Raw genomic sequence first — 23,682 nt, 5'->3', positions numbered from 1 at the left:
GGTACCTAGGTACCTACCTACCTAAGCTAATAAGGTGGTGAACTTTTCTTTCATGTTTTTCTTTGATACAGAATCTGATATTGGGATGAGGCTTTCTGTTGCCCATCACGAGACCATCTAGTAGGTACATTTAGTATTTAGTACTTCATCAATTACATACCTACGTATGTGAGATATGTGAATTTCATCGTACCTAATTTACACGATACCAACGAATTCGTCCATGTGCCCAGATGTATTTTATCCCTTGCGTATAAACTAAAGTAAAAGCTAGGGTCCTTACGGGTTGAGGGTTAAGAAATCTTGAGATCTAGGACGCTAAGTTAAGCCACTTGAAGTTTTGTGGTTGGACAGAAATTCTCTTGGATTCTTTTTTTTTTCTATAAAAAAAAAGAGAATTTGTACGTCGCGGGAAATAAACGAAAGGAGAAATAAAGTATCTAACCTGTTACACGAAAAATCGGCGATCATATTGCAGGAAATAGTTCGGTAGCTAAATCGCAACCGCTGATTGGTAAATAATAGGTATCTACGCTATAATTGAGGTTAGACATGGCAACATATCGGGATCTTGCAGGTGAGGCTGAAGCAAGGCCTGATCCAAGGATTATTCTACCAGGTGCGTAGCTTGAATCCGGATCACTCCAGATCAACTTGAAAAATTCAATTGGATGCTGCATACGTTTAAATCAGCATCCGTCAAGGAAGATGTAAAATGTAGATGTACCTAAGAACTCGATTTATATTCTCAAAGCGGCATGTATTTAGGTACCTACCTATTGCAAGTACCTCAGGTATATCTGATTTACAATTGTACGTAGGTACCCAAGACAAAAAAGAATTTAGGTTAGGTTAGTGGGCTTGTGGTTAAGGTACAGGGATATAGGTGATCTGCAAGGCTGGATGCGGCGAGGATAGCAGTAAAAATATGTGGCCCGTGCATGACTAACGCGCCTTGGTTCTTTCCTTATGGAACTGCGCAACTTCAACTTTTCTATCTGGATGCACCTTCCTTCCTTTTATCAGTCCTGATCGCAAAAACGTCACTTCCCAAAGCAGTTGCCAAACTGATGCGCATGTACGTATTAGCAGATAGCATAAAAACTTGAAACCTGATTTTTTTTTTTTTTCGATGCCTAAAGTCTGATTTCCCAATCAACAATTCTACCTGCCTGCATTTAAATTTCCTACTTCATCCCAACTTCCAACTTCCATTCTTCCCAACTCACAAATCATTTCGCAACAACAGCAACAACAAAAACAATCACATTACAGCAGTCTGACAGTTCTTGCACACATTGTTTTGTTACAAGTCACATACTCCTTTCCAACATTCAGACACTCTCACTCTTACTCTCATTCTCATTCTCATTCTCACTATCCAACCTTAATTCACTTGAACTTTTTTACCAATCGCACCTGCAGCAGGGATATACCTCCGCAGTCTTAACTTCCTCATTCTTCATTTTCATTCCTCATTTTCGTTTCTACATTTCCAAGTACAACCTTCGCGGTTGCGCTCGTTATTGACAATGGCTTCCACACAGCACGATTGGCGTAACCCTACTCATTGTATTTTCTGCTCTACCTGCAGAAACGTTCGCGTAGACATCAACCGAGAAGTCCACGCCCTGGCGCATCAGGAAGCTCAAATCCAGGCCAAGGCAGTTGGTAACTCGCCACATCCCGCACCTCTACACCGATCTCGAGTTATTAGAATCCCACGAACGAAGCAATCCGTAACCATCCAACTTCTGAATCTACCACGCCCTGTCGCACCTGACGAGAATTTGGGCCCTATCAGATTGAGAAAGCGAGCCCGTCCTTCTTGGTCAGTGCCTAATCCAATCGCGTCACAACTAGTAAGTTCATATGAAGAGGCCTTTTCCCCATGACTTCCAGGTTGGTACTAACATTTTGTCAAGTCACCAACATCGAGGCCTCGTTAGGTACCTGCCCGATATCGTCGTGACGGCCCCGCTTCCGAGCAACGTTCAATCCGGAACCAGAATCTCCCCTTCCATACTCCCGCATATATTATACCGCTGAGTCCCGAGACTCGACGATACTTGCAACGAGCAAGCCCCACTGTGAATGGACGCGTGAGATCCGCCGCCACTACGCGTGCGTACGCTCCAATGCCTGGAGCTTGGCCATCCGAACTGGTCGAGACAGACAGTGCGGAAGTGTCTGCGTATTATAACATGACCTTACCTACTCCCGCCCCACTTGCGACCAATATTCGCAATGCCTTTAATTATCTGCGGGACTCATCCCGTAATCTCTGCACAACCTTAAGCAGCAAGATCTTCCGTGCGCGTCAAAGTCCTACAACCCAGACACCTACGATCCCGACACCAGCTCCTTCTGAAACTCCTTCTGAAGATGGTAGACAAACTCCGAAGCGCCGTCGACTTGATCAGGGAGAGAATGGGCTACTTACCCCAACCGAGCTTGCTGATGACGCCATGGACATCGATGATCCTGTCACAACCCTACCTACCGGCTCTACGAGCGAATTAGAAACATCACCGTCCATATCCCCTGTAGTTTCACCGAATTCTGCAGCTGCTAGAGCTTCCGCTAGAAGAGCTACGCGACTATTTCCTAACAAATTTCCTAACAAAAAGAAACTTGTCTCCTCGACCACTTCACCGAGCGCCTTACCGAGCGACTTCCTCAGTGCTTTACCAAATCGACACATCAATCTCGATGATCCTAATCTTAACGTGGTAACACCACCTCCCTCGCGCCGAGAGAAGAAACCAGTCATACAAAAACAGGAGGAACAAGTACCTGAGAAGACCTGGGGACCTTTACCTGCTCCGAAATATTCGAGCATCCAAGAGTTCTTCGCGCATGATGATGAGATATGCCTACCTGGCTTAGAACGCTTGCAGTTGACACCCAATGATACCAAGATATACGAATTAGATTCCCAACGCGAAGAGCGCGAACGCCTTGAGAGGGAGAAAGCCGAGAAAGAACGTCTAGAACAACTTCGTATAGAAGAGGAACGTTTGAATGAGGCATTACGCCCGCTCGGTTTACGAAGACCGAAGGCACTACTTATTACTCCGCTTAGCGATGAATGGGATCAGAGAGCTAGAGATGCACCGAGTAACGGCAGGACAGAGCCGAATAAATGGAGGGGAGCACGCCATCGAGACGGCGTAGAACTTACGGAGCGAGATTTCCAGAGACTGGTACCTACGGGATCATGGCTAAACGATAACGCCATCCAATCAACTCTAGTTCACCTCGCAACCTATGTTAATGATGCAGCTGGTGTCATTCCTAAACAGGCAGCGCCAAAATGCGTTGCACTTTCCTCCCAGTACTGGTCCGGCTTCCGAAATGATCCTAAAAATAGCGTTTACGCCCGGGGGTTGGATCGGACCTGGGGTATGAAGCCCGCGAATTTCCTCGATATCGATACAGTACTCATCCCAGTTAACGAGCACAACCACTGGACTGTCCTGGTCATTCGACCATCGCGTCGAACGGTAGCCTATGTCGACTCGTTCCATTCAACAGGAACGGGTCACATTAGGGAGGCTCACATGTGGATGCAGTACTTCCTAGGCGACAAATATGTTGCCGATGAGTGGAACACTGAACAATACAGTGTTCCCACGCAGACAAATGGATTTGACTGCGGCATGTTCGTAATTACGAACTGCATTTACCTGTCGCTGGGCATAGATCCCAGCGGCTATTCTCAGAGCGAAATGCCGCTCCAGAGAAGGAGGATCGCCGCGATGCTCCTGAACGGGGGGTTTACCGGCCCGTTCAACCTATCACACCTATAAATCCGACCACCTAATCCACCACCTATAAATCCGCCGACCCCCCTAATCACCTAAACACCTCTCCTCTATTTACGAAATACCTTTATTACCTATAATCACCTCTAAATACGACACGATAGCTCCTATACCTTTATATACGACCCCCTTGCTACCTACTCACCATACCGAAACACATAAAAACCCACCCACCACTATATAATGTCCTGTATGGACTGGAATTGCATTGAGCCGGTGTTTGTTGGGTATGACTGGTCAACATTTTGAAGATATCCTTGGAGCATGGAGGGAACGGAGTTGAGGGAAGTCTATTGAAAGACACAAAAGCACAGTACCGCCGGCTCCGACAAGCAAGGAGGTCGCTGAGTGGAGCGGGGAGTTCAGGCGTTTCGTTTTTATTTATTTTATTCTATTTTTTCTGGAACGCTTGGACAACAAGCAATATTGAAAAGACGCTGTACTTTTGTTCTGGATAGTGGTTGCCAGACTTGTGATGTAAGACATGCCATAGGCATTTAGAAGCAGAGTGTCGATAGAAATCGACGACGAGAATCGAAGAGGCCATCCATCAAAAATGGCCTTACAACTTATAACATGTGTCCCAGTAGAACCGCCTGATTAAGAGTTAATCCCTCTTGCATAATATTGAATCAGTCTAGTCTTGAATTGAACCACGACTCCTAAATGTATCTTGACTATTCTACGAATATGGTACTTAAACGATGTTCCGAGGGTAGGCATGGTGTTCTCTCGAGGTTTAGGTTTTATGTTACAGGAGAACTATATTATGTACCTACCTAGATAATTATGGAAGATTAACAAGCTACTTACTAAGGCACGCACATAACCTGTCTTGTCCTGTACTCAGAAAGACGAAGCTTATTTGCTGGCTCGCTCGCTCGCTTGTTCGCTATCTATCTATCTAGGTACTCAGATATACACAAATAGAGGAAGGAACAACAAGACTTCCCGAAACTGCTTTGCTTTGCTTTGCTTAATCGATCGAATCGAATCGAATCTGTTCTCCAACGCATACATCCTAGGTAGGCATAGGTTAGGTACATACGACGTCCTACGCCCTTCGAAACAACCCTACTTTACCCTGCCCTACCTTACCCTACCCTGCCTTACCTTTAGGTTTCAAGTAAAACCCATCCATCTTTATTGAACGCCTGCTAATGCAAGTTGGATATATCGCATTCCTATCTCCTATCTCCTGTCTCCTACCCCCTTCCGCCTTCCTCAAGATCTTAGGTATCCATCCATCTATCTAAAAACTCTCCTGTTCTTTTCCTGTTCTTTTCTTTTTTTTCTTTCTTTTTTGGCCTGCCACCTTGATATCTTCCTGGACTTAAAACTTCAAAATAAAACGTCTTCTAGACGTTGGAATATGGGGGCCATATGGCTTTATTTAACTTCTTCTCTGCTGTCGAGCCCCTATTACGAGGTGTATGTGGATATATCGTTGCCCCTATCAAACCGGGACCTCCTGTTCTAGCCTAGCTGCGGTCAAGCTTGTCCGTCGCGTTCGAATTATTTAGTTCAAATGGAGGAGCTTCTTCGTGTTTTCGTAAACCATCCACGTGATGCTGAGCGCGGGGGCGACCTTGAGGAGGTTCGGCATCAGGCCCTTATACAAGCCCCTGACTCCTTCGTTCTGGATCGTCTTCTGCGCTACATCCCATATGCCCGTATAGTGAGCCGGATGCATGCTGGTGCCCTGAGTCTGCAGTCTCGTGCGGAGAACGTTTAGAGGGTAAACCACCGTGGCACCGAAGGCGCCTGATGTAGCCCCCATGATTCCCGTCACGAACGTGCTCGGTTGAGCGTCCTCTTCGTGAAGACCGCTGGCTTTTGCTCTGTATGTAACGTATGTCGTCTTGAGGAACTCGAATGTGCCCATATCAATTGCCGAATAAGGAAACATGCCGATAAGGCCCATAGTCACGCCCCTGTAGGTGGCTCGGACGCCACCTTCTGCCCACATCTTCTGGGCGGTTTGCAAGAGAAGGGCATTACCACGCGGTCCGCCGGAAACGTATTCCGATTGTAGGCTGATCATTGCATAAGTCAAAGTCAAAAATGTCTGTCTTGTACGAGGCTTACCGGAACTTGAGGGTATCTAGGGGATAAACACAAAACCTGCATAATCATTAACCATCGTCGTATGAGAAATCGAGCAGGTAGACATACTGCGCAGTCATTCCAGCTACACCGCCTGCTACGAACTTAGAATACGGATTGATCTGGTGCATATCGTTATGCCCTTCGAGGCTTGCAAGGGTTCTCTTAGCAGCCTCGTATGCTCCAAACTGGTATGCGGGTCAGCGAGATTTTAATCAGACAAAACACCTTGAGAGATGTACCCTGATTGCCGTCTCTGGCATGATCTTGACCACATTGAGTCCATTGCCTGTTCAAGGAAAGGGGTAAGCTTCGAGACGATAGAGACATGGTAACCATGTAGGAAGGGAGATAATTACCAGCAAAAAATCCACGAACACCTCCAGCCTTGTATATGTCGGTGACGGCCGTGATCAAGGGCCCACCAGCATGTTTCAATGCGCGAAAGGCTTGACCTTTCTTGGCGGCGTCGATAGCGGCGTTAGTGCTCGACGTTGTATTCACAAGAAGGTAGACCTTCAGCCGATCGAGCGGAGCAGTAGCAGTACGAGAAATGCCCCCCGCCACAGCACCAGCAATGAAATAGCCTGGATCGGGGAGGTATCTAATCAGCACGGATCTTTTGCTTGTTTCACTCAATCCCGGTTCAATCTCAGTGCCCTCTGCTGCGGGAAGCTCCTCGTGCTTAGGGTCGAAGTGGTCATCGGTAGATATAATGTCTTCGGAGGTGTCGTTAACGTATGGCTGTGCTGTAGCCATAGTTATACTACTGGCCGCTTCGCTGGCTGTCGGAGAAATGTGTGTCACTGTTGTTTTATGCTCGTCCTTTTCCTCGTTCGAATTCAAAGATGGAAAGATATATCCATCATCCGGTGGGCAGGCGATTCTGAAGATTGAACCAAAAAGGGTGTAAAGAAGATTCGTACCTAAGCCTTGAAGAGTTTCCTCGCTGACTACCGAGTCACCTTCAGCATTTAGAGTGAGAATCTCCGTATAGAAGGTGAAGACTGCGCGCAATGTGGTGGTGGGATCAGTGTTGGGCATGAAAAGGAGAAAATTTCTAAAAGTTGGAAGAACGTTAGTACCGATTTTTACACATGTGAATTTTACTGTCGTGACGCTTGTAAAAACACGCCGCTCCGCTCAACAAGCTTAAAACCTCTCCAGCCAAACCTCATTCACACATAAAATGTACGAGCATTAGACCTGTGCCAATTCTACGACATAACAAACCCAATGTTTCCCCGCCAAGATTTAATTAATCCCTTAGGGTTACGAAGAAACAGGAGATACGAAATGGGAGGTAAACTAACCGCCATTCTTCATAAGTGATGAACCCATCACGATTATGATCAATATTCTCAAAAAAATCATCCAACCGGCGCAATGGCACCGCGAGACCAGCACGCTGTACGGCATGATGAAGCTCCTCCTTATCGATCTTCCCATTCTGATCCCGGTCGATCGATTTGAAAAGTACATAAAGCTGGCGCTCAGCAGCTTCGACAAAGACTCGGAATTCTACGCCGGCCGAATAATGGTTAGTTTGGAGAGATGGTAAAATGGTGGAAGTGTGGTTATAAAGCTCTACGGACCCTCGTACTGCATCTTGCCGTCGCCGTTCGAATCCACAACTTTTATAATAGTCTTCAACAGGCCGTCGGCATTTTTCATTGCTGTCGTATCTAGTCAGCGACAAAACGTGCAAGGTCTGAGACGACCAAGGTTAAAGGGGTAAAATTGCTGACGATGATCGATCCTCTTGAGGCCTTTCTGTAACCCCTTCCAGTCCAATTCGCCAGTGCCTTGGTAGTCCAGCTTTCTCCAAAGCTGCTCAACGCGTGCGTCGCGCTGATTCTGCGACTCCTCCATCTCCATCTCTAATTTGGTGATCACCTTGGGAATATCCATATTCAGAGATCATGACCGGCGCGGCGAATTACAATGAGGAAGAGGCTATCGCAAGGCTAAGCAAATCATTGAATGCTACGGGTAGGGCATCATTAGATGCTGTGTCGAAGGCCGTCGTCGCGCTTTGTCTGAGATCATTCCCTCAGACAAGCGGATGTTTTTTTTTACAACTTGGGAGTACTTAGAATCTCCAAAACTCGAAAAGGGCTTTGAACTGGGGCGCGCGAAAATGGCCATCCCGCAAAAAGGGCAAAAAGGAAACCTCGGGGAACAAGGAATCCATGTCAAAAAATCAATTTGACAAGCCCGATAAGCCGATAAGGAATAACCCCTACCTACTGGATACCTCCTAGGTACGATTTAGGTAGGATGACGATATTCACGTGCGGATTAAAACGAACGGGACTGTGTATCGGCACTTAAATAAAGAGGGTAATCACAGTGCACGTTATGTCAGACCTAACAGGAACATAAGGGAGGTATAATACGGATTACGTAAGAGGTACCTACTTACTGTCTAAGTACCTACCTAGGTACATAGTACTCAATGTAACCCCACTTTGTCCGATATCTCCAGCTTACATAGTACTTAGATCTTTTGTTCCCCAATCCATTGAATCTTCATCTTTCTTCAGCCTTGGCTTGTGTACATGTAAGCCATCCCCTTTCAGCCTCACAGGGCTGGGGTTCAACAAACCCCCATCATGTCCCTCAATACCAGGTTTATATAAGCTTACTTATCTCTCCTTTACCTCCGACCACACGTAGCGTCTTCTCATAGACGTAAGAGACGTAAGAGACGTGATGGCCGCCAACTACTGGGAGTCAACCCAGAGGCGCTTCTGGCAGTTCTCGAAAGATGAACTTGCTCAGATGCGTGACGAGCTGGAGAAAAGCGACCAGGCCCAGGCCCTGGTACAAATGTTCCCTTTGCCACGGAGGACGCACCTGAATATATATTTTAACCAACGTAGGCTTTACACCGATGCTGGCATTTATTGATAATCCAGTCGCATAATATACGTCCACCTGCTAATGCTAGTTGTTGGCTAGAAATCGGTCGTTTAGGAAAGAGACTCAACATTAAACAACAGGCTATTGCTACGGCCCAGCTATACATCAAGCGATTCTATTGCAAAGTTGAAATTCGTCGCACGAACCCCTATCTCGTCCTTACAACTGCGCTATATCTGGCTTGCAAGATGGAAGAATGTCCGCAGCATATCAGAATGTTCGTTACGGAGGCGCGCTCTTTATGGCCGGGTAGGTCCAGGCCCGTAACTCTTACGTTGAGTTAAGGCCTTTTGGCTAACTAGAGTATTCGCCTAGATTTACTTCACGCCGATGTTTCGCGGGTCGGCGAATGCGAGTTTTTCCTCATATCCGAAATGAACTCCCAACTAATAGTCCACCAACCTTACCGGACATTGACGACCCTTCAATCCGATTTCTTCCTTACTCAGGACGAAATAAATTTGGCGTTATCCGTAATTAACGACCACTACATGACAGATTTACCACTTTTATACCCGCCACATATCATTGCGCTCACGGCCATTCTCCTTTCCCTGATTCCCCGCCCGAACAATAATGCTAATATGGCGGCGGTAACGGCCGCATTAACACAGGCCCAACAAAATAGATCTACCACCAGCACGAGCCAGAATACCCCTGGTGCTTCCGAGAAAGAGAAGCAACAGGATATGCGAATGAGCAAGATACAGCGCTTCGCCGCCTTTCTCGCTGAGAGCACCGTTGATATCGAGGGCATGATAGACTGCACACAGGAGCTCATTTCATTCTACGAATGCCACGAACAATACAATGACAAAATTATGCGTGAGCAAATCAACAGATTTGTCAAGGCGAGAGGGTTAGACAAGCACTAGGTGTGGCAACATGATCAAAAAAATTAGCGTTGAGTGCGATGGTGAGGACGAGATGGAGATTATCCTTCCTGCAACAGTCCGCTTGACCATTCGGTAAGCGGGGCACAAGTGCTATGTATCAAAATGACGACACGTTAACAGCGATGGGATATTGCTATGTCTTAAGCGGTAGAGGTATGTGAAGTTGATTTGGAATTTGTATATCCAATCTTCAAATCGTAACCTCTCCATTTCAGCGAGTGACCTTGTATCTAAACGAAGGCATCGACGAGTTGCTACGGGGATAAATACCGATTCCCCCGTATGTATATGGCAAATACACTATGCGACGATATCAACATGTGGGGGACCGAGAAGTTGGAGCTTGTGTAAGACAATGATACCCTATTAGAATGAGCATGCCAATTACGGAGATGTCGTGTTTCCCAGTCAAGGCAGGTAGTAATTATCATTGGAACATTTCTGCTGTTTCGGGACCTCATTTTCATTGCACGTGGACTGTGGTTCTTACATGTGTACAATACCTAGTAGTAACTCTTCAGGGGCTGGGAGGGTGTTTTACAAATTCCCATGGTGATCAGGTTGTGTCTCTCTTGCACCGGATCGAAGAATGCTTAATATGAAATCGTACACCTGCAATACTGGTACGCTTGCTATGTGTCTCATCCACCTTAAAGCGTTGTGCAAGACCCGCAAGCCCTGACATGCAGAGAAGGGGGGGGGGGGGGGGGGGGGGGGGTGGGGGGGTGGGGGGGGGGGGGGGGGGGGGGGGGGGGGGGGGGGGGGGGGGGGGGGATCGGGCCCGGCCCCCCCGCCCCCCCCCCCCCCCCCCCCCCCCCCCCCCCCCCCCCCCCCCCCCCCCCCCCCCCCCCCCCCCCCCCCCCCCCCCCAGCAGTGTAGGAAGAGGGATGGGAGGTAAGGGTGAATGAAAAGAGTGGGAAAGGATTACGCTGTTGATAAGGAGATACGATCAGATGGATCAGAAGATGGACTATGTAAAGCTTCCCCCACGGGTCGGAATCGAACCCGAGATAATAACGTCAAATGGTAGTTAGATCGAACCGTCGGCCGGTGCCGCCGTAAGCGAAGAAATTTCAAACCACCGCCAAGGTTCATGAAATGTCAGATTTTTGATGTAAGATAATAGTTCATCTCATTGTTAAGACCCTGGGAAAAATTACATATGTCTTATTATATAAGTAGTGTATATGAAGATTTGAAATAATATAAGTGAGTTATTAGTAAACTATCTAACCTCTAAGATTACCTTATACCTAGCATTCTGAGTCTAATTTACCTAATATAATTATGAGCATACATAGTAAATGAGGAAATGAGACTAATAAGTGCAAAACGGACGAATACCATAGTACTGCGTAATGACAGGAACGTAGTGATTTCGTTTAAAAACGGACAGTAACAGAAACGGCTGCGCCACTCAGCCTCTGCGCCAAACCTTGCAAGTCCAGATGTCCCAGTCGTATCTGGTCCGAGCTCGGTACTTTCCCACCCAAGTGTGTGCATGTACCTATGCACGCACCTATGCACGAATTCGTGGAGGGCTGCCAGGTTTCGTAGGTACCCAACCCGCCGACCTTATGAGAGCGGAATTGGGTAACATTGGAGGTAACGCGGGCGTGGGAAGACTTGCCTAGCCCTTAGTGAGACTCGTTCCCTACAACCACAACTGCCACAACAACAGAAACAACATTCAACATCCACATATCGTCAGAGTACATACGTTCCGACATGAAATAGTTTTGTGGATTGAGAATATATACAACCACTTAAAATCACATCCTACTGCTCCTCATGAGATAACTACTATGTATAGAAATACTAACTAACTTTAGGTACTGAAAGGACCTAGTTAAAAGCCTCTTTTTCTCAACCCCCTCGAAAAGGGAGGTAACAGTAGTAACAATAACAGGCTAATGAGCATCTGACACAACAAGCCACAAACTCGAGGGGAGACTGGGACCAGGATTCTATTCTCCTACGTCGGTAGATCTGCTACATTCGGAATCCGTCGCCTAAAAGTTCATATTTCTTGATTGTTCTCCGAAACGTCAGGACACTAAAATAGTAGCAACTTTGCTGGGTCTGCCAGTCTGGTACACTACATAGTACGTGTAGTTTTTTCTTATTTCTGGGAATAGAAGGGTGCCACACCAGTGACTAGAGAGAAATATACATAATTTGCTACGGCCTACACTAAATTTGGCCGTAGCGAGCAGGTAAAATCGACGATAGTGTTAAATGGTCATAAAAACCGACGGGGCAGATGCAACTAAAAGATAAGAGATGGCATATTCGCTAATTACCAGTTCGTATCTAGGTATAATAATAACACATATAGCGTACGCCGCTGCGTAGGTAGTACCTATGGGGATCAGATTTGCCGCTTTCGTCACGAGCAGCTCTAAGTAAGACTGTTGCAGTCGAACAAAGCGGGTAGCAGGAACCACAATCGTCAACGCCGTCGATGTTCCCAGTCGGTGCAATTCAACTCTTCAACACTACCTAGGTATGTAGGTCTACACCTTTTCAAGGTCTACGACATGTTCTAGGCTCCAGATTTCCAGGGACCAGAGGCAAAATTCACTACACACATGGCGGTAACTTGCGTATACTGTTGGGGAGTCACTAGCCACTCAATCGCGAATTTTGCCCCCCGACGATCCATCCTCTTATCTCAGTGTACGCATGTGCAGACGAGAAACAGGTAACCCAAGCTACCGTAAGCTATGATTGGTTAACTAATTCATATTTTGGTCTCACAACGGTACAGATTTGGGATTGAGTATAACTAGACCGACGGCGTACATTACGTTTAGCTTCAGGTGAGCAAGCGCCTAAATCATCATTTTCTCACACGCATATCCATCCCATCGGTCTACCTATCAAACGTATCGAGTGGTCAAGTTCGAGAAATGAAACTGCAACCGCAACTGCAGGACGAAGACCAGAAATGCCGTCAGCTTTTAGGAGCGCGGGAAATTCAAGCGTTTCCCTCAGTCCCTTACCTCCTTCTTACAAGTTACCACAGCACAGTACCACAGTATCTTCTTGTCGAGGCGGCTGTGAGCGGTCAGAACTCTCTCTCTTGCCGCCCTCCGTACGGTACAACTTACAACTCGTCTGCTAAGCTGCCTAATAAAAGGAAACGGGCCAGCATTACCCCCGTTGTCCCAAACCCTAAGCAGTCTCACGGCTGCACGAGACCAGGTCCGTATCCACTTGCACCGGTACGGTGGCTTGCAGGACTGGTATGTGCAATTCTAGCGACCATACGTTTTGGGTATGGTTGTAGTTAAACATCCATCATCTGCTCCACCTCGCGACAAGGGTTTCTAACGCCCGGACTGGTACACCATATCACAGTATGAGTAGCGACGGTCCCTAGCAAGGCTGCAATCCCACGCAGACCAAAGGGCCGAACTTGCCTCTGACTGGCCAGCTGGCCTAATTGGTACCGACGCAAAAAATCACCTACATAGGCGAAGCCGCCGCTGCAAGGCAGGTGTCGCTATATGTAGTATTTACCACGTCGTCGTCAAAAGGAGATACTGAACATTCCCTTCAGGACTAAACACCACGGTCAAGGCCATTCGACAGTTTCGATAAGAGTTGAGATACAAACGATGAGACCAATTACATACATATCGCTATCCGTTCAAGCTTTTTGGGTAGTAAATGTGTTCATTACGCCATAAATGAGAACGAATTTAGAATTGTATTAGACAATTACCGATCAAGCCGTTTAAACTCTAGCGAGTTCCCCATTAGGATTAAAACCCCCTCTATGCAGGAGGCTCCCCCTGAAAACAGAGGGCAAGAAGGGGAAGCTATTCAGGACATCAATTTATCCAGGTTACGTTAACTACGTAAGTAATAAGGCTAGGCCATCAAATGGAAGTTAAAGAAATATCCCATTACATTATACTACACCACACTACCCATGTACATACGTACGGGTGTGGTATAGGATGGGGAAACAATCATCCCCCGCGAGCCTCAAAGATTTCCCCGTCATCTTCTTCGAGGGTTATTAAGAGGTACGTATATTAATCTCACGACGGTGGGTTCACCAATGTCTACAGGTACGGTAGCAATGACGACAGAAAGTAGGAATAGCAGGGTCCGAGCATCGAGATGAAGCTATTCGCATTAAGTCGGTATCGAATGATGAACCTATTTGGGTAGATTGAAGCCATGTTCAATCCTCCCTCGATCGACCCACCTTGGTCAACAACGCCTGCGTTCGAAGTCTCCTGATGTTGTGTTGACTAGCATAGTTGGTACCTTAAGTAGTAGGTAGCGCTTCCTTAAACGTTCTACGGCATGTATTGTACTTTGTAACTGAACGAATAGCCCTTCGATTGGATAGGGTAGGGCTTTTTTTTTGTTTTTTTTGGTCTTCGAAGGGGGAAACCGAAACCCAAATTGGCTTTTCCCCCCTCCCGACTGGTGCCGACTGGGTGCTCTTGACCAGCCTCGTCCAGTAAACAGATGGCGCAGCTTGCAGGCTAGGTATTATTCCTTTGTCCCAAAGCACCCGGACCACCTAGACCACCTAGACCACACACACAGCACGCGGACTCGCTAACGGTAAATTAATTCGCCAAGCTAAACCTGCTGGCGATCGCATTGCAGCGGACATCTGGTGACGGTTGACTGGTCAAGGGACGGCCAGCATTACAAGCATTGCACGCATTGCACGCATCGCACTGTATTTTTGGGTTTTTTGTTTTGGAGAACAAGCGGCCACTAATAAGCCAAGCAGCAGAAGAGAGGTTCTGCAGAACAAGCCGACTGGCACTGACACTGTGACATTCCTGCAAGCAATGGGAAGAAACACAACTACAAGGTTAGGTACATAGGAACAACGACATTTAGGTAAGAACCGAAGCCTGCGAAGCCTGCGAAGGGCATTGAACAACAAGTACATAAGTACCTAAAACAGCGCCCATCGACCCGAGATTTCTTAGCTAGTCCTCCATTGTGTTAGCGTCGCCACAAACTATACAAAATGATCTCAGGTGGCGACTCCAGTCTCATTCGCCAGCTCAATTGTTCCCCACCCGCCCATCAACCATTTTATGAAGGAAACCCTTGAGGCTTGTGGGTCCATGAGGACAGTGCGTTGCACAGAGCCCAGAGGTTCTTGCAGATCTTACATTCATGGATGTCTTTCGTAGCTTCCGCTATTCAATGTTGTCCTCCCCCTAAGCCTTGTTTGGATTAGTCGCAGGTCTTGAACCAGCAAGCGACCCAAGCGTTCTAAGAAGTTACCCCCGGGGGGCCTTGGCCCACACTCCTTTGCCGCCTTCTGGGTGTTCTGCTGCTTCTGCTGCTTCTTGTCCATCCAACAAAATCCTTCGCCTTCTCCGAATTACAGCTTTTACCCTTCTCCTCTCCCGCCTTCTTTTCTCTTACTCTTACCCGATCCTACCACACTCAAACCCGTTTCTTAAACTCTCCCAAGCCTTACCCCAGAAACAACATAACGAAAATAATACAACCAATTCTATCTAACATCTTTAACACATATACTTTCATAACCAGACTTTTAAGAAAGCTTATTTTCTCCTACACTTGTGCGAATTACCCAGATAAGATCTCATTGTTGCCCTTCCTAGCCAAAATTTTAATAGCGCAACGGTCGGCAACTTTAAAGTACACACCCAACCCAATTTAACAACAAACCTATCTACCTACCTCCTTACCTACCTTCACACACCGCCACCCAACGTCTCCTCTTCTGTCCAACCAACTTTCTCTGTAATCCACGACGGCTACTTTGAAGAAAAGAAAACACATAGCTCTACACATCCCTTAAGGGAAAAGAACAATCATAATGTCTTATTACAGCTATAACCACCATCAACCAACAGCACCTGCTCCTTCGGTTTCCCACAATCACCATGGCGGTCGAAACCGGAGAGCACCGAGGCTATCCGTCTCTCAAAACTCCCAAAAGCAATTTCGCGGCGTAAGGAGCATGAAGGAGCTGAGCGAATCCGTCTCCGTAAATGCCTTCCGTTCACAATTCGAAGCCAGCCGCTCTTTCGATCTCGAGGATGACATGGAGTTCTGCCCCAAGCTGTTGACGGAGACTGATGTAAGTTAGGCTAGCACTGTCTTGTTGTGTAATACGCCGCGTATTCTACAGCGTCGTATTGATAAACATCCTTCCGTGTACCAACACGATACTAAACGATCTGTCTGCAGTTGGTGTCAATAAGCAGCGCATCTTCCGACCGATCCTCACTATCCAGCAACTCGCCTAATGCATCCCCAACTCAGCACCCGCAGCAAGTTGCTTCCAGCTTCTCTCTTAACTCTACCTCTCCGGCTTTCATTCCTCCTACCTTTCAACCTCAGCAGTCGACCTTAAAGTTGCACGCACCCGCTGCCACACGGGCACGCAACGCCATCCCTATCATTAACCCCGCCAATGGCCTTACCATGTCTAGCCCGCCTCCATCCGTTTCGCCCGCCCGAATGCAACACATCGGCAGACGATGGTAGACGGTTTGTCGTTTCGCTTCCTTTTTGGATATTGAGATGACTCATCGTCTACACTCGTTTGCGGTTGTTTCTGAACATCTTCTACTTTCCGTTTAGAAGTCATTTGCTGCCTATAGCAGCTGTTCATCTTAGCGGACACCGGTACGGACATCAGGCATTGACAAAACAAATCTTCAGGTCAATTTTAGGGCTCGACTGCGGACTCCACCTTTACTCCACTTTCTCCCTGTATAAAAACATCTTTATTCGACATATAACTAGTGTTCATCGTAAAACTTCTTCATGGATCTTCACGATGGGCGCCAATTGGCATTGAAGATACCACCTGATTTCTGTTCGGTTTGAGAAAAAAAAAGATAAGGAGAAATCCTACTAATCCCGGTGTTCCGACTTCGAAAGATGGGGGCTGTTTGGGTTTGCGAATGGGCGTTTTAAGTCACGGCGGTTTTGCATTTCGTAATTGCATCGGTGTTCACGACACAACGGAGTCATCGGGTTCAATCTGGGAGCGGTACGATAAAGCGTCATCACGGGTTATGACATTCGAGCAAAAAAAAGAATACCACTACACATATAGAACAAGTGTTTGGCGACGATGGGGTCGGTTTCTATTTTGTTTAAGCAGGCAGGTGGTTCTTCCATCGGGGCGGAGTTGTGCTTCTTGGCAAGGTCTTTTTTTCATGGGAAATATCCGGGTCAAAGAGAATCTCAACACAAAGCAAACGGGACTGGGTAGGCACTCGGGGTGTCTTGATTTTATTTTCCGAGCTCATGGCACGAGATGGGAGTTGGTCGCGCGGTGCTTTGGGGCTGCAAATACAGGGCTCATATTTATGTCATTTTATTTTTCTTTCTCTTATTACCATTTTTTATTGTCATTGTACTACGGTCGAGGGATGAGAGGATACCAGTCCATTTCTTTCGTATTATTCCCCCGGGGCAAAGGTTTCTACCAATTTGGGGTCAAGTGCATCATTCACTGGGGGTTTCTCTTTCTCTCGGGGCGATCTTAAGGGGAGGATGGAATTTACGTCACGTGTATGCGCGCGCGCGCGTGTGTGTGTATAAGGAAATCATATTCGGGCGGACGAAACGCAGGCGGCGCAGAAATGGGTATACACGCCAACTGGTTCCCCCAAACGGCTGTGTGGCGTTTTACCTGTTTTTGGTGTTTGTGTGTGAAGATGAAAGAAAAAAGAACACGCCTTCTTTTTTTTAGTGTCTTCTGCCGTATATTCGATGTGTTCAATTGAAATGGGCGAAAAGTGCCTCTCACTTCTACCAAACTGGCTATTGCTGTATTCGTGCGTCTTCCACGATTTGTGATTATGATGTGTATGTGTGTGTGTAATTACTGGTTTGGTATGCATGTCTACTAGTTAACCCAACATATGGGAATTTGTGATAATTATCTAGGTAGGTATGTATTTCCTCAACTTGCTTGTTTCGGCCTTGGATTAGGTATAAAACGAGATGATAAGTTCAAAGGTGTCGTCGATTCGGCAACGGGCGTGGCGTTCCAAAGACGACGACGGCGGGCGGACGGATGGATGGATGGACGGGACGGGCTTCTTTACCCGATGGATGATGTAGATACCTAGGTAGGTTCTGGTACCTAAATTCTCCCCTTGTATAGCTTAAGTATTTACGTATCTATACACAACCGAATGCAGGTATATAATGATATATGTCTACCTACCTACCTTACCTAGGTACGCATCATGCCACATGGAAGCGTTGTGCCTACCTATACGTGTGTATATCGTATGAGTATGTATGTATGTGATATAACTAGGTACCTAAGGTACCGTAATGGAGTTGTTCCATGTAAGGGCCAAGGCGCACGCACGCGCGCGGCCGCCTCCCTTTCCCATTTTTTCCCCGTCGGGGGCAGACTTGTGTGGCTGGCTATCTATCATCTCTTGGTAAGATTGGTTGGTGGTTGCCCCCGTCGGGCGGTCGGGCTGCATAGGTACCTATGCGGACGCCGCCGCCGCCCTTCCCCTTCTCCTGCAACGCCGGGCTGGGTTCTGGCTTTGTTGATATATACTGTGGAAAGGAAGGGGAGAGGAGAGGAGAGGAGGTGCGTGCCGGGAGAAGGGGGTAGGTAGGTAGGTCAGGTCAGGTCAGGTCAGGTCAGGTCTGGGTATTGGGTATTGGGTATTGGGCTAGGTACCTACCTACCCAGGTATGCAATGCAGTATTCCGACTCGGAGCTACAGGCAACGTCTGTGGGCCCCTGGTTCCGGTCAGGTGATGAGGAGGAGATGCGGCGTTGTCTTGCGCAGGCAGTGAGAAAGCGAGAAAGAGGCTAATGAAGGTAAGATACAACTTTTTTTGGTTAAGACTACCTACATAGGTTAGGTAGTTAAGTACTTCCTATTTCTATGCAAGGAGAGATAAATTTTCTACTTATAGTTTAGAGGTTGTATAAGAATACGGTTACCCAGTTGTGTTGCGCTGTGTCGTGTCGTGTTGTGGTGAGTTGAGTTAAGACGAATTAGATTTACCATGTTGATTCTAGGACTTTTTTTCTTTCTTTTTTTTTTTTTTTTTTCCTTGCTTACCTACCCCTTCTGCCCTTGCATCCCTTCTGCTTCATGCCATTGGCGAATCAGACACGAGTTACACGAGATTTCTCGGAGTCGTTTTGATAACGGAGTTTTATACTACCTACCTCTAGGCACTGAGGTGACCTATCAGAAAACTCCGCGGACGAGAAGGGTGGGTGGGGTAGGTGCTAGGTATGTAAGACTTCTAATGCAAGTAATACTCGTGTTACTCGAGACTGTCACTTTTTTTATGCGGGTAAATGCGTTAGTTATCAGATTGTAGTCGATGTTGGCTTAGGTTATCAATTGAGCGGCGCGTATGTAATACGGACGGACGGACGAGAGGAACTACCTAAGGTACCTGATATTGTCGAGTTTAAATAGTTTCTGTTCCCAACAATATCAGGCCCTGTATGTGGTTTTCTTATGTTGGGGTTGAGATTATCAACTTCATACCATATTGTTCTTTTATATATATAAAATCAAGGACGAGGCCGAGACTAGGTGATTTTGTTAATCATTACACAAGAGTTGGTGAGTCTTCAGGCATAGGTAAGACTTACACGTCGAACTTGGCTGCTCAGCTTCACCAGCGCAACTACCAGGTGCTTATGACATTTTCAAAGTTAATAGCAGGATACGAATATTATATGCGTCAAAGGTCAAAAATGATACACTGCGAGATCTTCTCCGACGAGGCTATTATAATAAGTTTACTAATTGGTTGAATACTTGTTACATGTTGCTTTATGATACCACACTGGATGAGATATCTTTTCTAATGGAAAGCTTAAACGAGATGAGACTCTAAAGTAGACAATCTTTCTACCTGACACCTAATTGAGCAGTTAGACACTCGAGTATTATATGACACTGCTACGGCTACGACTTGAGGTGACAAGCTATTTCTTTGTATACGTATGTGTCGACACCATTGCTTCGCTAAATTCAACATAGGAATAGATCCTATATTAACCATGGACTAGAACCAACTTGTAATGGAGATCTATATAACCTTAAGTGGAGGGTTGCTATTAGATGATAGATCTAAGGCGCGGGCCTCTGCTCTGATAGTAGGTATATATATTCTTATAAATAATGTAATATCACCAGGTAGTTATCATTAATATGAAATAGAGATATATTTCACCAACTTGAAGTTGTTAAACGAGGACCACTTGCTTACGCAATATCAGAGTTTCTTCCAAGAGGTAGTAGTTATCAACCCATAACAAAGACACTTGATTGACGGAAGATCAGAGCTCCCACGTGCTTCACCTAATAAACTACCTAGGTAATACACATGTGAATGCGAAGTATTTAACTATTTCGGGTTTGGCTTAGTAACTCTGACGTCTACATCCTTTATTCTAATAGAGGTGCCCGTCAAAGCAGAGAATACCTAGTTGTAGAAAGTTGGTAGTAAACAATTCATGATGCTTTCCGAGGCTCTTTCTACTTATATCTAATATCTGGGCATGGTGTATCTACACTGCGGTTAATGAAACTGAACATATATGCCGGTGCTGAAAAGCATCGAAGATTGAAGTTAATAATAATAAGGTACTACGTTGGAGTGGAGAAGTGATGTCGTATGTGATGTTATTTCCCAATGAGCCGAAAGAAAAACGGATTGAGTCGAGGAGATGGCCCGTGCATAAGCTCTTACCAGCCAATCACATCGCATCAGATTCTCATAACTCACATGAGGTACCTAATCCGTACTGTCTTACAAGCTGGTGACGTCACAAATAATATGATGTAGATTTCCTTGGTCCTCCGACTTACAACTTTCCTATTCACTTATACTCTGTACAACTACGACTACAACTACGATTAGTTACGACTTCTTCCAGAGAGAGATATCATACCATCCTCATCAAATAGATCAATACCTCCGCACAGACACACAATGGCTTCCCGAATGCTTCTCCGATCAGCTGCTACCTTTGCTACCGGCAGACAAGTAGCGGCACAGAGGACATTCACCACCAGCTCCGCAAGCCTAGCTTACAAGGAGAGCTTCCGTAAGTAAGAAAGAAACAAACAAGCAAGCAAGCATCAAATTGGCTAACGTCCCGTCCCCGTCTCAACAGAGGGTACCGAATCGTACGACCCGGAGAAGCACAAGCAGGACCTGCTCGAGAAGCAGAAGCTGGGCAAGGGCCACTGGAAGCCGGAGCTGGCGTCGGACAGCGAGGAGGCCGTCAAGGCGGACCGCCACGGCGGCGGCCACGAGGACATCGCCACCCTGCAGGAGCGCACCAAGCGCGCCGCGGAGGAGACTAGCAAAGCTGGCACCAGCATGCGGGACGGGTTGTAAGGTCTGAGCCCGACAAAGTTGACAATTTTCCCCAAATTTTGTTTTTAAGAGGAGAATGAAGATAAGAGAGAGAGAAAGACGGAAAGAGAAAGACAGAGAGAGAGATAGAGAGAAGAGAAGAAAAGAAGAAGAAGATTGTTTTATGCCGATTTTTGGGGTCGAGGCTGATCGCTTCTAGTTAGGCTCGATTTAATGGATAAGGATGGCGTTGGACCGCTGAAGTGAGAATGGAACGACGAAGGAGACAAATATGAATATGGAGATAGGGGATGATAAATGGATGGATGGATGGATGGATGGATGGGCATAGGTACTTGGCCGTTATGGTAGACGGCTAATTTTTTTACTATTTTTTTATAATTTGGGCTCACTCACATCATTATACGAACAAGAAAGAAACGCGGATGGACTTTTCAAATCCAACAACCAATACTAGATTGTCTACCGGGTAAACATGCCCTTCTCTCGATCATCGTGTCTGGTCTGGCTAGTGCGTAGTTCGTAAATACCCACAAGATCCTCTAGAACTGAACTATTAGCACTGCTGTCTTTGGAACTGTCACGCTCCAAGCAAACTCAGACGTCGCTGTAAAGATACAGACAGGACTACCTAAGGTAAGCAGGCATAGCCCGCAAAATCGATTTATAACAAGTACAAATACCCAAAGAGAACCCGCGCGGCGTGAAATCCCCAGGTATCGTTCGCCCGCGTACGTGTATGGTGTATATAAACGATAATATAATCAATGTAAAGCCAATCCCTCCCCTTATTAAATAAACGCCATGCCGACGCCATGCAAAAATGCAACGAGAGGACTCAAAAGTACGTCAACCAGTCCGATTCGGTCCAGTCCAGCGTAATAATTACCTTCCCAGCCTCCCAGCCTCCCTCTTTCCCTCTCTCCCATATATATCCCACCCAACAGGCCTTCATACCTTCCCCCCCTTTTCTTTTCTTTCCTTTTTCCTCTCCGTCCGCCTTTTACTTCAAAATCGCGATGAGCAGCACCAAGATGATGATCAATATGATGATGGCAATCATCTGCTTGCTATCCCCGGCGGCCCGCGACATCTTCCCGACCTGGCGCCTAGCGCGGTCGAGCCGCCCCTGGTGCCGGTCGACGGCGACGTCAACGTCGTCCAGCATGGCGACGTGCTCGTCGAGCTCGTCGCCGATCTGCATGCTGAGCTCGCGCTGGCGCGCGATGCTCGCCCCCAGCGCGTCCAGCTGCTCGTCCTGCTGGTCCAGGATCCGCTGGTGGTACGCGTGGATCTGCGTGTTCGTCATCCCCGCCGCCGCGTCCCGGTACCCCATCCCGTCGCCGTCCCCCGGGTTGTCCTGGTACCGGCTCCCGCCGAACAGCTGCGCTTCGAGGTCCGGGTCCGTCGCCGACGGACTCATGGGGTTGTCGGTGAAGCGTACTGTCTTGGATGCCGTGCGGGCGCCTTTGGGCCGGAGGTTGGAGGAGGAGGAGGAGGAGGTGGTGGTGGTGGTGATGGTGGTGGGTTGGGGCGCGTTGGAAGTGCTGTTTCGAGGGGATGTGGTCGCGTGTTCGAAGTCTGGGTTTAGGGACGGGTCGTTCGGATGCGTGAGGGTAGATTCGGTGAAAGGGGAAGAGAACCCGTGGAATTGGGAGGTTAGGTCATTATATTGCTTCTGTAGGCCGGGGAGGATATCGGCGATAGTAAGGGAACCACTGTAGACATGTTAGTAAAATAAGGGGTATATCGAAGATGATGATGGCTCTCGGGGATAGATGATAATAATAATATTATTACTATCGCCTCTGATGCTATCACGTACTCTTCGTCGCCGGCTTCTTCTAATCTCTTCTGTTCCTTCTCTAGCGCTTCTAATCCATCCTTGAACTGGTCTAGAGATCTAGATATGTGCCCGTCTTTTGAATCGCCATCTAGATTAAGGCTTTGCGCTCGCTGCCGCTCTAGCAGGGAGAGCTTGATATGATCGGCTAGGAGGTATAGTTGATTTGGATTCGACATGGCGACCCGTCGGTTGTCAGACTGGTGCCTAGGATTCTGGAATCTGGAATGAGACGGAGGGAAATAATGTAGGGTGGTGTAGCGTAACAGAATAGAACCAACAAGCCAACCAACCGGGGGATGCGGAATAAGCGGCGAAAAAAGGAAAAGGAAAAAGAAAAACAAGAGATTGATTTGGTATCTGAGGCCAAATTGTCCGTTTGAGTGGTTCTCGACAGCTGGAAGTTGTAACTTGTAAAAGGTGAATAGCTAATAATAGTTTACCGTGGTAGTACACCGAGTACTATCTATGTAGGTAGTATGTAATACAGTAATCTGGAACCAATCCTAGCGGTCAAACCTGAACCTGTAATTTTGCGCAGATGCGAGATGCGGAATAAGGTTTATTTTATTACATACATTATGCATACATTGCATACTTGCATAATTGGAGTTCTAGGTATGTCAGTTATTATGTGTCTTTCTCCGCATCTCGTTTCAACTCCTTAAGCCTTATGTAAAGCCTTATCTAATCATAGTCACTCTTTTCTCATTTCCTG

The 23,682-nt window shown here is 46.9% G+C and overlaps 8 protein-coding genes across 8 annotated transcripts; 6 read left to right on the top strand and 2 right to left on the bottom strand.

The window, feature by feature from the left end:
* Window positions 1–1,532: 1,532 nt before the first annotated feature.
* F4812DRAFT_449773 (cysteine proteinase) lies at window positions 1,533–3,812 on the top strand (the record flags this gene model as incomplete). Its single annotated transcript, XM_047936011.1, has 2 exons — window positions 1,533–1,862; window positions 1,950–3,812. 2 exons carry the CDS (start codon window positions 1,533–1,535, stop codon window positions 3,810–3,812), a joined length of 2,193 nt encoding a protein of 730 aa, XP_047794296.1.
* A 1,534-nt stretch (window positions 3,813–5,346) lies between these two features.
* On the bottom strand, window positions 5,347–7,844 carry F4812DRAFT_456081 (mitochondrial carrier; the record flags this gene model as incomplete). Its single annotated transcript, XM_047936925.1, has 8 exons — window positions 5,347–5,863; window positions 5,916–5,951; window positions 6,003–6,121; window positions 6,176–6,222; window positions 6,293–6,993; window positions 7,247–7,454; window positions 7,529–7,609; window positions 7,682–7,844. The coding sequence occupies 8 exons, from the start codon at window positions 7,842–7,844 to the stop codon at window positions 5,347–5,349; spliced, it is 1,872 nt and encodes a 623-aa protein (XP_047794295.1).
* Window positions 7,845–8,321: 477 nt separating this feature from the next.
* F4812DRAFT_201189 (cyclin-like protein) lies at window positions 8,322–9,898 on the top strand. Its single transcript, XM_047930233.1, has 4 exons — window positions 8,322–8,377; window positions 8,438–8,814; window positions 8,898–9,107; window positions 9,174–9,898. The coding sequence occupies exons 2-4, from the start codon at window positions 8,649–8,651 to the stop codon at window positions 9,731–9,733; spliced, it is 936 nt and encodes a 311-aa protein (XP_047794294.1). The 5' UTR covers window positions 8,322–8,377; window positions 8,438–8,648; the 3' UTR covers window positions 9,734–9,898.
* Window positions 9,899–15,593: 5,695 nt separating this feature from the next.
* On the top strand, window positions 15,594–16,267 carry F4812DRAFT_456079 (uncharacterized protein; the record flags this gene model as incomplete). The annotated part of the gene is made up of 2 exons (XM_047936924.1): window positions 15,594–15,857; window positions 15,968–16,267. 2 exons carry the CDS (start codon window positions 15,594–15,596, stop codon window positions 16,265–16,267), a joined length of 564 nt encoding a protein of 187 aa, XP_047794293.1.
* Window positions 16,268–16,825: 558 nt separating this feature from the next.
* On the top strand, window positions 16,826–17,663 carry F4812DRAFT_201051 (uncharacterized protein). The gene has a single exon (XM_047930231.1). It carries the CDS (start codon window positions 17,049–17,051, stop codon window positions 17,484–17,486), a length of 438 nt encoding a protein of 145 aa, XP_047794292.1. The 5' UTR covers window positions 16,826–17,048; the 3' UTR covers window positions 17,487–17,663.
* A 1,087-nt stretch (window positions 17,664–18,750) lies between these two features.
* On the top strand, window positions 18,751–19,737 carry F4812DRAFT_416244 (uncharacterized protein). Its single transcript, XM_047933047.1, has 2 exons — window positions 18,751–19,371; window positions 19,446–19,737. Exon 1 carries the CDS (start codon window positions 18,779–18,781, stop codon window positions 19,100–19,102), a length of 324 nt encoding a protein of 107 aa, XP_047794291.1. The 5' UTR covers window positions 18,751–18,778; the 3' UTR covers window positions 19,103–19,371; window positions 19,446–19,737.
* Window positions 19,738–20,562: 825 nt separating this feature from the next.
* On the top strand, window positions 20,563–21,212 carry F4812DRAFT_200973 (uncharacterized protein). Its single transcript, XM_047930230.1, has 2 exons — window positions 20,563–20,846; window positions 20,916–21,212. Exons 1-2 carry the CDS (start codon window positions 20,732–20,734, stop codon window positions 21,140–21,142), a joined length of 342 nt encoding a protein of 113 aa, XP_047794290.1. The 5' UTR covers window positions 20,563–20,731; the 3' UTR covers window positions 21,143–21,212.
* Window positions 21,213–21,575: 363 nt separating this feature from the next.
* F4812DRAFT_416237 (uncharacterized protein) lies at window positions 21,576–23,512 on the bottom strand. Its single transcript, XM_047933046.1, has 2 exons — window positions 22,947–23,512; window positions 21,576–22,839 (listed from the first exon to the last, which is right to left on the bottom strand). The coding sequence occupies exons 1-2, from the start codon at window positions 23,141–23,143 to the stop codon at window positions 22,125–22,127; spliced, it is 912 nt and encodes a 303-aa protein (XP_047794289.1). The 5' UTR covers window positions 23,144–23,512; the 3' UTR covers window positions 21,576–22,124.
* Window positions 23,513–23,682: the final 170 nt, after the last annotated feature.

The sequence above is a fragment of the Daldinia caldariorum genome (assembly GCF_022478825.1).
Source record: "Daldinia caldariorum strain CBS 122874 unplaced genomic scaffold F4812scaffold_2, whole genome shotgun sequence".
Classification (NCBI taxonomy): Eukaryota; Fungi; Ascomycota; class Sordariomycetes; order Xylariales; family Hypoxylaceae; genus Daldinia; species Daldinia caldariorum.
The sequence above is the reverse complement of the archived record's forward strand: the minus strand, read 5'-3'. Positions and strand labels throughout refer to the sequence as shown.